Source organism: Podarcis tiliguerta (genome assembly GCF_965153285.1).
Source record: "Podarcis tiliguerta genome assembly, chromosome: 5".
In the NCBI taxonomy this organism is placed as follows: domain Eukaryota; kingdom Metazoa; phylum Chordata; class Lepidosauria; order Squamata; family Lacertidae; genus Podarcis; species Podarcis tiliguerta.
Window position 1 is genome coordinate 5,678,701 of NC_139538.1, and position 13,711 is coordinate 5,692,411.

Genomic DNA, 13,711 nt, shown 5'->3' on the forward strand with positions numbered 1-13,711 from the left:
TCTTGTGAGTGTCCCAGAGCCTGAATTTGCTCAGTTGTGGACCTCTTTTGGCATCTCTTTGTCCAAGTCAGGAGGTTTAGTGGCTGATCACAAGGTTGTGAGATCTGCTTAGAGACCCTGTGGTTCCCAACGTGGGGCACATGCCCCACGGGGGGGTGGTGTTGATTTTTAAGGGGGGCAATTTGGGAATGAGTTATTAACAGTGAATGGCCTTTTAGGCTTCCTCCACATGAATAGGAGTTCACTTTTTGAATAATAAGAATATATGTCACGGCGGTGTGTGTGTGTGTGTGTGTGTGTGTGTGTGCCATCAGGATTTTAGAGATGCTTAGGTGGGGCATGGCCAAAAAAAGGTTAGGAACCACTGGCGTAGACCTTTGGGGGGGAATTTCATTTAGGGCAGAGAGATCTGCTGAAAATATTCAGAGCCTTCTCTGTAGCAGCACCCAAATGATACCCAAAGGGCCTTCTCGGTAGTGGTGCCTGCAGTTTGGAACGCCCTCCCATCAGTTGTCAAGGAAATAAACAACTATCTGACTTTTAGAAGACACCTGAAGGAAGCCCTGTTTAGAGAAGTTTTAAATGTTTGATGTTTTATCGCATTATTATTATTATTATTATTATTATTATTATTATTATTATGATGTTGGGAGCTGCCCAGAGTGGCTGGAGAAACCCAGACAGATTGGCGGAGTATTATTATTATTATTATTATTATTATTATTATTATATCCTGGGAGATCTGTTTGGCTCTTGCCCTGGCCGTGTTTTAATGCTGCCTGGTGGGCTTTCTTTATTTCTGAAGGCAGCTGTTTATAGGGAAGTTTTGTAATGTTTGATGTCCTATTGTGTTTTCATTTACTGGAGGATGCCCATAGCCTTTTGTTATACGATTGCCACTTTCCTTCTACTGGAGATCATATAACAACAACAAAATTAGTATAACACCGCTTTGCTTCCTGCTCTCTCCCCCCCCCCCCCCAATTTGCCTGGCTTCCCACTTTTGTGCTGCACTTGCATGTACTTTGGGCCCAATCCAGCAAAGTGACAGTTGAAGGCTCATGTGAGGTTATTCCTACCTATTCTGATGGGCCTGACCCAAATATTCTCTTGTCCCCCCCCCCCCCCCCAATTTCTTGTGCAGGAAGCCGGAGCAGCGGTTCCAACCGCAGCGGCAGCGAGAGGAGGAAGGAGCGAGAGCCCAAGGCCGGGGAGTCCAAGTCGGGCGGCAGCGGCAGTGAGTCGGACCACACCAGCCGCAGCAGCATGCGGAGGGAGCGAGCGGCCAGCGAGCGCTCGGTGCCGGCCAGCCAGCGCAGCCACCACTCGATGGCTCACAGCATCCGCAGCCACCACAGCCAGCAGTCCTATGGGCCTCCCGGCCTGCCGCCTCTCTACAGCCCTCCCATGCTGCTGATGCCTCCGCCGCCTTCCGCCCTGGGACCCCCGGGGGCTCCCCCTGGCCGAGACCTGGCCTCTGTGCCCCCTGAACTGACGGCCAGTAGACAGTCATTCCGAATGGCCATGGGCAACCCCAGTGAGTTCTTTGTGGATGTAATGTGAAACGCCGCCCCTCCCTCCGCCTGCCTGCTGCCCCCGTTGGTTTTGTCTCCTAGGAACAGCCCGGCCTGCGGGGGAATTCCTTTTCTTTTCTTTTTTTGGTCTTGGCAATTATGAAAAGGGAAAAAAAAACCCGGAAATAAACTGAACTAAATGTTTTTGATTCTAATCCCTGCCTGCAAGAGGGCCCGGCAGCCTCGCCTGAACCACCCCTGGACTTGATTGCAGAGGCGCGTCCCCCCCCCCTTGCTTGTGCCAACCCCTCCCCCCATAACCCCTTCTCTAACCCATTAATCCGCATCTGCCTGGGGACTCTGCTGCTCGCCTGTGTTTTCCCTGCCGGCTCACTTCTCCTGCCCTAAACACATGCCCTCTTTCTTCTCGCCCCTTTTTTGTGTCCCTCTCTGTCGAGCAGCCAAGAATTACGGGGTGTTTGACTTCCTCTGAGCTGGCCGCCCGTGCTGGGGAGAGCCGCAGCGTGCTGTGGTGGTTTGGCTCCCCCACAACCGAGGAAGATGCAGAGCCCTGCAGGCAGGCAGGCACTTGGCCATGTGGGGGCTGAAGATGGCTTCTTTCCATCCTGGTGGAAGGTGCCCCACCTTAACCCTAACCCCTGGAAGGGAGCAGGGCTCAGATCCAGCTGTGCCTTCAGTCTTCCATCTGATAAGATGTAGCAGCTTGGTGGCCATTGGCATGAGGTTGAGAGGAGAGCTCCCACCTTGCCAGGCAGGTGAGAGTTCCCCTTGAGAGCTTCTCAGATGGTGATAAGAACCAGAAGCCGTCGAGGAGGCTCACACTCTTCCTTGATTCTTTGCCTCCCATGTCTTGATTAGCGCTAATAGCGAGTGTGCCAACCCCAGTATCCATAGTTCACGTTCCTGAAGGTACTACAGGTACAAGTGCCCCCCTTTCTAATATGCTTTCTTTCTCTACCTGAGCACTCATGGCGAGCCATCTTCTTGCTGTATCTCTTTGATGTCCGGTGGCCTGTTTAGTAGAGCCTTTTTTACTGCCAGCTTTTCACACCCAGGTCTCTCTTGTGCCCATCAGTCCGTTGTCTCTTAAGCCCATCTGTTTTTAGATGCTCTCCGTTTCGTTTAAATGCCGTGCATCCACACTACATAACCCTGGCAGCAGTATCCCTTGGTATTCCCTCTGCCCACCTCCCCTCTTCTTTGTCTCCTACCTCTCTTTCATCCTTCCTTTTCTTTTTAACAATCCCAAAACTGAAAAAGTGATGGGGGGGGGGGAAGAGATGGGGGATAGGGAAATAGACAAATATCATCAAAAAGATAATTTCATTAACACAAATAGTATGAAATAAGTTCTGTGGGATTCAGGTTTTTAAGCAGAGTTTGGAAGGCCATCTGTCATGTATGATCTAGTTGCGATTCCTGCATTGCAGGGGCTTGGACTGGACGAACTTCCAACTCTACAATTCTATGAGGATTTTAACAAAGCAACTTTTGGGGTCGCCATGGTTGTGAACATGGGTGGATCTGCAAAATCAGAAGAGTTGCTGCACTAGGCTTATGTCCCAGGGGCCAGATGAGTTGCCCCAAGTGGACCCCTGCACTATGATTCCCAGCAGCAAAATAAACAGTAAACTTATGCGGTGCTCCTGTTCACTGTTCCTGTCACTCAGCATTGTCCTCTGCCATGATGCTACAGTCCGTTTCCCTCCTCCCCCAAACATTCATCTCTCCTTGGCCATTGAGAATACACTGAAATTTTTATTGGGTTGTTTTTAGGGTCTCCCCCCAAAAAAGTATTTTATGTACTCCATCAAATAACAGATTGCTGAGCCTCCTCCCTCTTGGATGCAGAAGTCCAGTAAATATTTTAACTGTATTTTTAACCATAACTATTCTCAACCATAGCTGCTACTAGAGGTGTGCTTAATTTACCCAAGTGCCAAATTGTTTTGCTGTAGCGCCATCACCCAGGCTAAGGATCAGTGGGGAGTGGCTGTCTGTCCATAGCTTTTTCCTCTGCTACTTTTTAAAGACTGCTGTGGTGATCTGTAATCATGGACTCTTCCCTTTGATAGCTGAGGGACACGTAGTAATTTTACCAATGAACTATGACCACCTTTATTCTGAACGTGCCCAAGGTTAGCTGAAGCCTCACCCTTAACTTGGACCAGCACATTTTATGCCAGCTGTCATGCCACTATCTATCCCAAACTGATGCTGAGCCATGCTTGGAAACGAGGCCTAGCTTTTCACTGTTGTGCATGGAAGAGGGGGCTTTAAAAATGTACTCTCCAAGCTGAGTGCTTGGTTCTGCTGTCCCCACCCTCTGAACGAGCACCAGCACACCAGTGAAAAGCAAATGAGCAGGGCATGTGTAGAAAATAAGGGCTCACTCTTGTCTCCCTTGCCGTCCTTTCCTTAGCAGCTGTTAGGCCTTTCTGGTTTCTTCCCTTTTCTTCTCGGACACAAGGGCAGCAAGGTTTGGCCTTGAAGGTAGGGGAAAAGAGTCCCACAACCAAGCCCAGGCGGCTCTGTGGGCACGCTGTGTATTTCTTGGGTGTCTGGGATATAAGCAGGGCCTCTGGCTTACCCGCATTGCTTGCTGCTGTGCTGCAACATAGACACTCCAGAATCGCACATGGCAGAATGTCAGTTTCCAAAACATTCCTAGCCCTCACACTTGCAGAGGGAGCACAGTGGCCATGTTTGCTAAATCATAGAAAATACAAATGGTTGAAGAAGGGATTTAGGAAGTCCAGAGACATCTTCACCCAGTGTAGCACTGTGTCCTTCCTTGTGGATTCTGTTTAATCCCCCTGTCTTTTCTATACCTGCCCTCTCCACTCCCTGCATTTCTCAGTGAATCCTAGCCCATCCTTCTTAGCCACCCATGTGCAGAATTTCTTACATCTGCAGGCAGGGAAGGCTTGCAATAGAGGAGTTATACTGAACTGCAAAGCACACACATACAGTCATGCGTGACTTTACACAATTTTCACGCAGTTTCCCGTACAGAAGTTCTTGTAGGAAACTCATCACACGTGAAGCAATACTTAACTCTGCTTGCTATGGCAGGGATTTGTTCAGTGGGGAATTCCAGAGCCCTTGACCATCCCACACCGATGCAAAAATTTGTACGATTTATCACAGCCCACCTTTAGCTAAACTGCTTTTGTGCTCTTGCCAAGGACCTGGTTGGGAGAAGCACCCTCTATTAGACGGTACATTCTAGTCCCCTTGCGGCCCATAACCAGCTTTGGCCTTCCTGCCATGCAACAGTTGTCTTCTGCACCAAATATCAACCTTTTTTGGAATGTCTTGTGGGGTTTGTTGTTTTTAAGATTGAAGTGTTCCTTCACTCCTGCTTTCCTCTCCAGTCCAGCATTGGCTCCCCCTTTTTTGCTAGTCCCCTAGGCCCACCACCGTGATGCCAGTTCTTCTACACCTTTGCCACTGCTCTGCTCATTTGGTCTATTGAACCATTTGGCCCCTTTCTGCCTACCATTAGTCTCTCTTTCAGGGCATTGCCCATGATCTCAAGTGTCAAGTTGCCAGTCCTCCCTCTCTCCTCCTCCTGGTGCTATATTGCCATTCCGTCTTCCCTCTTCCTACTCCTCCTCCTCCTCTAGTCCCTTCCTCACCTGGTACTACGTCGCCATCTTGCTCTCTTTTCAACTCCTTTCCCCCCACTTTGGTGCTATTTTCTCTCGTCACACATATTGCCCCTTCCCTCACGCACCCTTCGGTTTTATATAAATTGAAACCACCCTACTTGTTTTTATTTATAAAATAGTTTTATTGGACTCCACCTTGCCTGTGTGTGGCTCATTTTTGTCAGTGTCCAAAAGATTTAACTTGCCCCTTGTACACATGACACCATCATAATCATATACAGTCGTACCTTGGATCCTGAACACCTTGGTACTCGGACGTTTTGGCTCCTGAACGCAGCAAATTCGAAAGTGAGTGTTCCGGTTTGTGAACTTTCTTCAGAACCCGAATGTCCAACGGGGCTTCTGCGGCTTCCAATTGGCTGCAGCCAATCAGAAGCCGCACTTTGGTTTCCGAACATTTTGGAAGTCAAACGGATTTCCAGAATGGATTCTGTTTGACTTCCAAGGTACGGCTGTATTTTTTATTATTAATTATTATTATGTATGTGCTACCCATGTGACTGGGTTGCCCCAGCCACTGTGGGCGGCTCTCGACAAAAAATAGTAAAAAACGCAATACTACAACACACACTAAAAACTTCCCTGGACAGAGCTGCCTTCAGATGTCTTTCGAAAAGCACATAATTGTTTTATCAGTTTGGCATCTGCTGGGAGGGCGTTCCACGGGGGGGGGGGGGGGTATGACTGCCGAAAAGCCCCTTTGCTGGGTTCCCTCTAACCTCCCCTCTTGTAATTCGGGAACCACCAGAAGACCCTGGCGCTGGATCTCAGCATCTCGGCTGAGTGAGATGCTCCGGCCCCATTCACATTTTCAGCTTTCATTTCGCTATAATGTCTACACACCCACATACTTTAATGCTTATGGAAATGCCCCTTTTGGCTCCCTCCTGCTTCTGGAGTAGAGCCCAAGCACTTGATGAGGTTTTGGAGCAGTGTCTTGGAAAGCTGTGGCTCAAATGTAAGCCTGGTTTCCAGGGAAGACCATTGTACAAAAAGGGAGCAATGGGACAGATAGGAAGCAGGGGAAAGAGGACCAGAAAGCTGAGATGTTAAAAACAAAGGGGGAATGGAATAGAGAATAAAATACCAAGTGGACAATAAAAGAATGGAAGAAAGGGATGTGTAAAATATAAGGAAAAGGTTGTGGAGAATACAAGCGATGGTAAAAAGGGGGGTTGGCTCTTCTGAAAAGGCAGGTAAATGTGAAGGAGGAGGTGGAGCAACACCCTGCACAAAACGGCAGCAGCACACAGAAGCCACTTTCTGCTGTTCACCAACACCTGTGTCAGGTGGTCTCAGTGGTGTCTACAATTTTCCATCCCTCAGCAGAAGAGTGAACTGGAAGGAAGGGAAAGATGCAGCAGGCTCTACCAGCAAATAGCAGATTAGTTGCATTTGTAACCTCACAATGTATTTTGACAGTACAGCGAGCTTGGGAAATTGAGAATTTTCAGGCAATTATCTGTGCAAACGAGACATCAAGATAACAAGGCACTGGTGCACTTCAAGTCAATGGGAATAAAAGCAGCAACCTATTCTGCCTTGCTCAGACCGCACCTGGAATACTGTGTCCAGTTCAGGGTGCTACCATCTAAGAAAGCTGTTGACAAGCTGGAACATGGGCAGACAAAGGTAAATAAGATGATCAACGGTCTGAAAACCAAGCCTTATGAGGAATGGTTGAAGGAGCTGAGGATATTTAGCCTGGGAAAGAGGAGACTGAAAGAAGATCTAGCCAGTGTTGGTTTTTTTCTGTGGGAACTCAAGCACACTCGGTACCGGCACTTCCATCTTCAGATATCTAAAGGGCTGCCACATGAAAGATGGAGCGAGCTTGTTTTCTCCTCTGGGTGGTAGGACCCGTACCAATAGATTCAAGTTACAAGAAAGAGTGTATATATAGGTGTGGGGGTGTCTTATTCAACTAAGTTTTACTCAGAGCAGATCCACTGAAATTAATGGACTTAGCCATGTTCATTAAATTCAGCTAGTGTACTCGGAATAATGCCACCCATCAACTACACACAAACAAATGTTGAGAAAAACATGTAGTACATGCTTCTGGAACTATATGGACCACTTCAGAATGCAGGCAGTGGATCGTTTTTCTTGAAGAGAGATTTTTATTCTTGAGCCAGTCTGTTCAGCTGCTATGTCGTTGCTGTGTTGGCAAAAATAAGTCTTGTGGCTCCTTAAACACTATTTTGGGGGCAGAAACTTCATAATACTGCTACCCCTCTGTCAGCTTTTTTTTTTAAATGTACAAGTCTTTTTGAAGCGTAGGTGTCTATTTCTAAAAATAAAACTGACAGGAGAAGCCTTTGTTTTGTGGGGGGAAACCCAAAAATGATCAGTGTTCTTTGGCTGCCTGTAATTCCCTTTGTTTAAGTTCAATTTACTTGAGTTGCTTGGTGCTTTTTACAGTCAGACATGACAGTATGGCATGGCTATAAAATATACATGTGATAAATGCCCTTTAGATTATGATTGTTAGCTGTCTGTGGGGTATACATCTTAATGAATTACAGTGGCCAGGTCTAAAAGAGAACAGGTTATTTAATGGGCATATAGAAGATGGAATTTATACATCTCTAACAGGTGTAACAGGGATGCGGGTGGCGCTGTGGGTTAAACCACAGAGCCTAGGGCTTGCCGATCAGAAGGTCGGCGGTTTGAATCCCTGCGACGGGATGAGCTCCCGTTGCTCGGTCCCTGCTCCTGCCAACCTAGCAGTTCAAAAGCACGTCAGAGTGCAAGTAGATAAATAGGTACCGCTCCGGTGGGAAGGTAAACGGCGTTTCCGTGCACTGCTATGGTTCGCCGAAGCAGCTTAGTCATGCTGGCCACATGACCCGGGAGCTGTACACCGGCTCCCTCGGCCAATAAAGCGAGATGAGCGCGCAACCCCAGAGTCGGCCACGACTGGACCTAATGGTCAGGGGTCCCTTTACCTTTATAACAGGTGTAAAGAAGAGGGAATTTCAGCAAGTATAGCTTGTCATATAAGCTACTAGTAGTGCAGATAGGTAATCTAAGACTAGAGCCTGGGACTTCCCTTCCCCCTTCCCTTTAAGCATCTATGTGTATTACTTTACTACTGAATCACACAATTAACACTTTTCCTTCTCCCACCTGCGGCCAATTACCGCTGCATTCCTAATAGGACAAAACCAATTTGTCATTCCTTTTTTAAAAAAACAATCTCTGAAGAACACAAATAATAACACCATCATTACAGGAAATAAAATGTGAGTTTTTCCAGCTTGATGCACAGCTCATTTCAAATGAGCAGTTTTGTTTTTAGAAATTTATAATACATTTCTAAAAGTTAATTATACAAATTACTGGAAGGAGCATCCATGAAAAGGCTCAGCCAGCCTCTCCCCTGTTAAATGTTTTGTATGGTTCAAAGTAGGGTTGCAAATTCTTCTTTTACTGTTTTGTAAACGGCTTTGAGGGTTGGTTTTTATTTGCAGTCAAGTGGTGAATAAATTGTGCGCACACCTAATGATCGTCTTCGAAAGCAACTACTCTATTCCGAACTTTAAAATGGAAAGCGTAATGTTGGTGGTCAACAAAAGAGGTTTAAGAACTGTCTCAAGGCAAATCTAAAAAAATGTGGTATAAACACTGACAACTGGGAAACACTGGCCTGCGAGCGCTCCAGTTGCAGAACAGCCTTTACCAAAGGTGTCATGGACTTTGAAGACACTCGAACTCAGGACGCAAGGGAGAAACGTGCTAAGAGGAAGGCATGCTTGGTAAATCCACACTGTGATCAACTCCTGCTCAGAAACCATTATTCCCACTGTGGAAGGACGTGTGGATCCAGAATTGGCCTCCATAGTCACTTATGGACTCATTATTAAAACTGTGTTTATGGAAGGAAGAAGAAGAAGAGTTTGGATTTGATATCCCGCCTTTCACTCCCCTTCAGGAGTCTCAAAGCGGCTAACATTCTCCTTTCCCTTCCTCCCCCACAACAAACACTCTGTGAGGTGAGTGGGGCTGAGAGACTTCACAGAAGTGTGATTGGCCCAAGGTCACCCAGCAGCTGCATGTGGAGGAGCGGAGACACGAACCCGGTTCCCCAGATTAGGAGTCTACCACTCTTAACCACTACACCACACTGGCTCAATCTTACTCGGCTACAAGTGATCGCCAAAGAAGAAGAAATTTTACGAAATGTCACAGTTGGGTGGGGCGGGGGGAGCTGTCCCTGCCTGCCCCACTGCAACCTCCACCTGCTGAAAATCCCTCTACAAAAAGAAAAAAGGCAACCCCCAACTCAACCCTATTAAAAGTGCAGGAGCCTCGTCCACTTTTCCCACTGAATAAAAATAATAGAAAACAAACTACCTCCCCCCCCCCCCCCAGTATGCAACGGCGGCAGCCTCATCATCCCGTAAACAGTGTCTGTAATCGAACGGAGGGATATAAACTACACTTCCCATCGTGCCCTGCACGCCACCTCCGCCTGGAATGGAATCCGCGATCTTGCGCGTTGCATTCTGGGTTCAGCAGCAGCAAGCGGCCCCGCCCCTCCTCCCCGGCACCCGCTCGTCCTTAACCACCATCCCGAACTCGCCCTCGCCCTCTCTAAGGAGGGCGGCGGCGCATGCGTCCTGGGGCCCGGGCGCGACCCGCGCGTGCGCAGTGACGGCGGCTCTGCAGTGATAGGGGAGGGGGGAGCGGCCGCCATCTTGCCAGTCGGTGCCGGAGGGGGCGCAGCTGGAAGGACCGGCAGCGGCAGCCGCCTCAGCGACGGCGCCACTAGGTGAGTCCGCCCGGGCGGTGGTCGTCGCCTTCGTCTTCTTGCGGCCCGTTTGCCGGCTCTTTCGTCGTTAGGGTGGTTGTCATTGTGGCTCCTTCTCCTCTTCTGAAAGGGGGCCTCGCTCGTCCTCCTCCTGAGGGGCTTCTTCTTCGCCCTTGTTCCTAAGCCTCTTCCACCCTTCGAGGGATGTGGTCGGGCGCCCTTTCCCGGGAAGCTTTATGGCGTTTAATTACGTTTTTCTATATGTTGGGGGTCTCCAGGAGTGGCTGGAGCAACCCAGTCAGATGGGCGGGGTACAAATAATTTTATTATTATTTATTCTTAATTAATTAATGTGGCCTGCTGTGGCGCCGGAAGCGGGTTTCTGAGGGAGAGAATCGCCCTTCAGCAAACGGGGCGTGCGAATAACGGGGCTGCCTTCTCCCTGTTCTGGCGTGAAGCTTCCCATGGCCGCTTCGGCTTTTCAGACCAAAAACACCACCGCACGTCCTCGGTGAGGATGTGTCTCCTCCGAGTGCTCGTGGTGGGATCGGGACGAGCCCGTTGCTCGTGAGGAGCCTCCCATTAGGCTTGGCACTCGCGGAGCGCAGGAAGTTGCCTCATGCCGAGGCCACCCAGCTCAGTGTTGGCGGCACTGGCTGGCAGCGGCTCTCCGGGGTTTTTGCTGGCCCTCTCTAGAGATGCGGTCAGGGGTCCTGGCCTGGGACTTTCTGCTTCGCGAGGCAGGCTGTGTACCAGTTAGCTTTGGCCCAGAGGCGGGGTGAGAAGGGAGAGATTCTGTACAGAGAGACAGTGTGGTGTAGTGGTTAGTTGGGCCTTGGAGACCAGAGTTCAAATCCCCGTTCGTTGGGTGAACCTGGCCTATTTACTGCCTCTCAGCCTAACCTACTTCACAGGGCTGTCTTGGGGATTAAATGAGGAGATCCATGTGTGATGCCTTGAGGTCCTTGGAGAAAAAGGTGCGCTATAGATGGCAAGAAATGATTAAATTTAAATAAATCAATCCTGCAGGGTGTGTGAGGCCTGTTGTTTTTCAACTTGGGTCAGGGGAAAGGCAGCGGGTCCGTCCTCATCACTCTCTTCATCCCTTATTTATAATGCTTCTGAAATTACTCAACTGGCATGCAGCGAATCCTCAGCGTGAGCCTTGCGTGGTTCCCCCATGAGGAAGTCCCTTTGCCTTTTGTCCTTTACCTTTTGAGCGCATTAAGTCAGAAATTGTATTTTGAGGGCAGTGCTGGCTGTCCCAATGTTTGAGGCTCTTAATGCAGAATTGGAAAGCTACAAATGTTTGCCCCCCCCCCCCGCAACTTGGGGTCCTGTTGATTTAATAGCTCAGGATTGTTGGGCTTCAAATTTGGCTAGCATTTGTGGGATCGGGGCCAAATTAGTGTGACTCAATATTTGAGGGGGGGATGCTGTCAGCATGATCAAGCAAAGATGGTGCTAGTGGTATTCTTTATGGGGCAGGAGACTTTTGGCTTCTTGGTAGCTCTTCTCTTTTGTTCCCTGCCCCCACAACCTAGCCCAAAATTCCTGTGGTGTGGTGTCTTGAACACCCCGTTGTAAGAAGCTTTGAAGATGTAACTTTATCATTTGAATGAGGCATGTGGCAAGTGCAAGAATAAGGGAGGGTTTTTATTTGGAAGTGTATTCAGTTTAATTGGCTATATGCCAGGAATAACGGACTTCATCCAGAGCTGGCTGCATGTTGTTGACCAAGGCAGTGAAAAGAGGCATTTCCTTGGGAAGGAAGCTGGAATTGCTGTTAGTCCTCTATACAAAAGTTTTAAGTAATTTATGTCCAAAGGAAATACAGTGGTACCTCGGTTTAAGAACAGTCCGGTTTAAGAGCAATTTGGTTTACAAACTCTGCAAAACCAGAAATAGAACTTTACGTTGGTCTAAGAACAGAATCCAAACGGTGGAAGGGCGCCGGCGGCGGAAGGCCTCATTAGGGAAAGCGCGCCTCGGTTAAAGAAAGGTGTTGGTTTAAGAATGGACTTCGAGAACAGATTAAGTTCGTAAACTGAGGTACCATTGTACCAGTAATGTCTCTGCAAGTGTGAAGCGGGTGTTGGGGCAGAGGGTGCAGGAGGTTATTGCCGACTTGCTTGAGTTAGCATAAAATTCAGCTCCCCCACCTTCCTCCCAACATTTGTTGGTAACATGTATGTTTCTTTCGGTTGTGGAGTGTTTCTGGGTGGAGAGCGGCATATAATAGGCTATAAGGACCAAGTGATGTATGCAGTCTGTGCACATTTATTTTGGAAAGCAGTAGAAATATCACATTGCTGAGAAGATGTGATTTTTTGTCATGTTCTAGACATGCTAATTAACTATGTGCCTGGAATACCAATCATACCAACCATGGTTGCACATAAGTATTGTGACTGAAAAAAATAGCTGGCTGAAATACACAATAAATCCTTTTCTCTTAAGCCAATTTCCAGTGTGCAGATGGCTACCTTATTTTTCTTTCCTCCAGAAAGGAAGGGAGGACTAGTAGCCGGCATAGCATTCTGCTGTGACTCTTCTTGCCTTAAAGTGCTAGTATCTCTTTAAAAAGTAGGTGAAAGAATGAATTCTACAGGTTTCATAGTGCTTCATATTCCACAGGACCATGATAACTGCATGGGTGGTACTATTCCTACTGCCGCTATAATAGTATAGCTGTAATCCTGACTATAATAGTAGTGTTGATATCTTGCTGCTTGAGGGTGATTGTGACTTGGCCAAAGGTCACCAGAACTCATTAAATTTTAAGGCTGCTTTATTGTTTCAGTGGTCTGGTAAACCTGGATGAAAGGACGTGGGTGACTTTGTGGTCTAAACCATTGGGCCTCTTGGGCTTGCCGATTGGAAGGTCAGCGGTTTGAATCCGTGTGACGGGGTGAGCTCCCGTTGCTCTGTCCCAGTTTCTGTCAACCTAGCAATTCAAAAGCATGCCAGTGCAAATAGATAATTAGGTACCACTGTGGCAGGGGAGGTAAGTGGTGTTTCCTTGCACTCTGGCTTCCACCACAGTGTCAGGTTGCACCAGAAGCGGTTTAATCATTCTGGCCACATGACCTGGAAAGCTGTCTGTGGACAAACACTGGTTCCCTCGTCCTGAAGTGAGATGAGCGCCACACCCCATAGTCGCTTTTGACTGGACTTAACACTCTAGGGGTTATTTACCATATTTTTCACTCCATAAGGCGCACCTAGTTTTTAGAGGAGGAAATCAAGAAAAACAATGTGTAGCCTGTCTGCTTCTCCCAGAGCTTTTCGGGGCTGCTGGGGGAAGCTCCCCCCCCCCCCAGCTTCAAAGAGCAAAGAAGCCAAGACAGCGAGCAGGATCCATCCTGCTGGCTGTCTTGACTTGGGTCTTGGCAGCTATCCCTGAAGCCTTCGGAGCGCAGCGGGACCTCCCGCTGTGTTCTGGAGGCTTCAGGCGGCTATCCCTGAAGCCTGGAGAGCGAGAGGGGTCAGTGTGCACCGACCCCTCTCACTCTCCAGGCTTCAGTGAAAGCAACGCGAAGCCTCCGGAGCGCGGAGGGAGCGCTCCCTCTGAGCTTCGGAGGGTTCGTGTTGCTATCGCTGAAGCCAAGGAGCCTGCATTCGCTCCATAGGACGCACACACATTTCCCCTTAATTTTTGGAGGGGGAAAAGTGCATCCTATAGAGCGAAAAATACGTTACCTTTTTAAACCTGGATTGCCCCAGCCACTCTGGGCGACACCCAA

The 13,711-nt window shown here is 48.5% G+C and overlaps 2 protein-coding genes across 4 annotated transcripts in view; both read left to right on the forward strand.

The window, feature by feature from the left end:
- Positions 1 to 5,343, forward strand: part of DVL3 (dishevelled segment polarity protein 3) — a 53,735-nt gene extending 48,392 nt beyond the window's left edge. For 2 of the 3 annotated variants that reach the window (XM_083442104.1, XM_083442105.1), the window contains 2 exons: positions 1,145 to 1,537; positions 1,976 to 5,343. In XM_083442104.1, the coding sequence (XP_083298230.1) occupies positions 1,145 to 1,537; positions 1,976 to 2,007 (425 nt within the window). In that variant the 3' untranslated portion in view covers positions 2,008 to 5,343. Of the gene's footprint in view, positions 1 to 1,144 lie in introns of all 3 variants that reach the window. The other variant, XM_083442106.1, reaches the window with a different exon arrangement.
- Positions 5,344 to 9,717: 4,374 nt separating this feature from the next.
- AP2M1 (adaptor related protein complex 2 subunit mu 1) overlaps positions 9,718 to 13,711 on the forward strand; it is a 29,103-nt gene continuing 25,109 nt past the window's right edge. The window contains exon 1 of the mRNA XM_083442331.1: positions 9,718 to 9,986. The gene's annotated coding sequence lies outside the window, so the exon portion shown is untranslated. The remainder of the gene's footprint in view (positions 9,987 to 13,711) is intronic.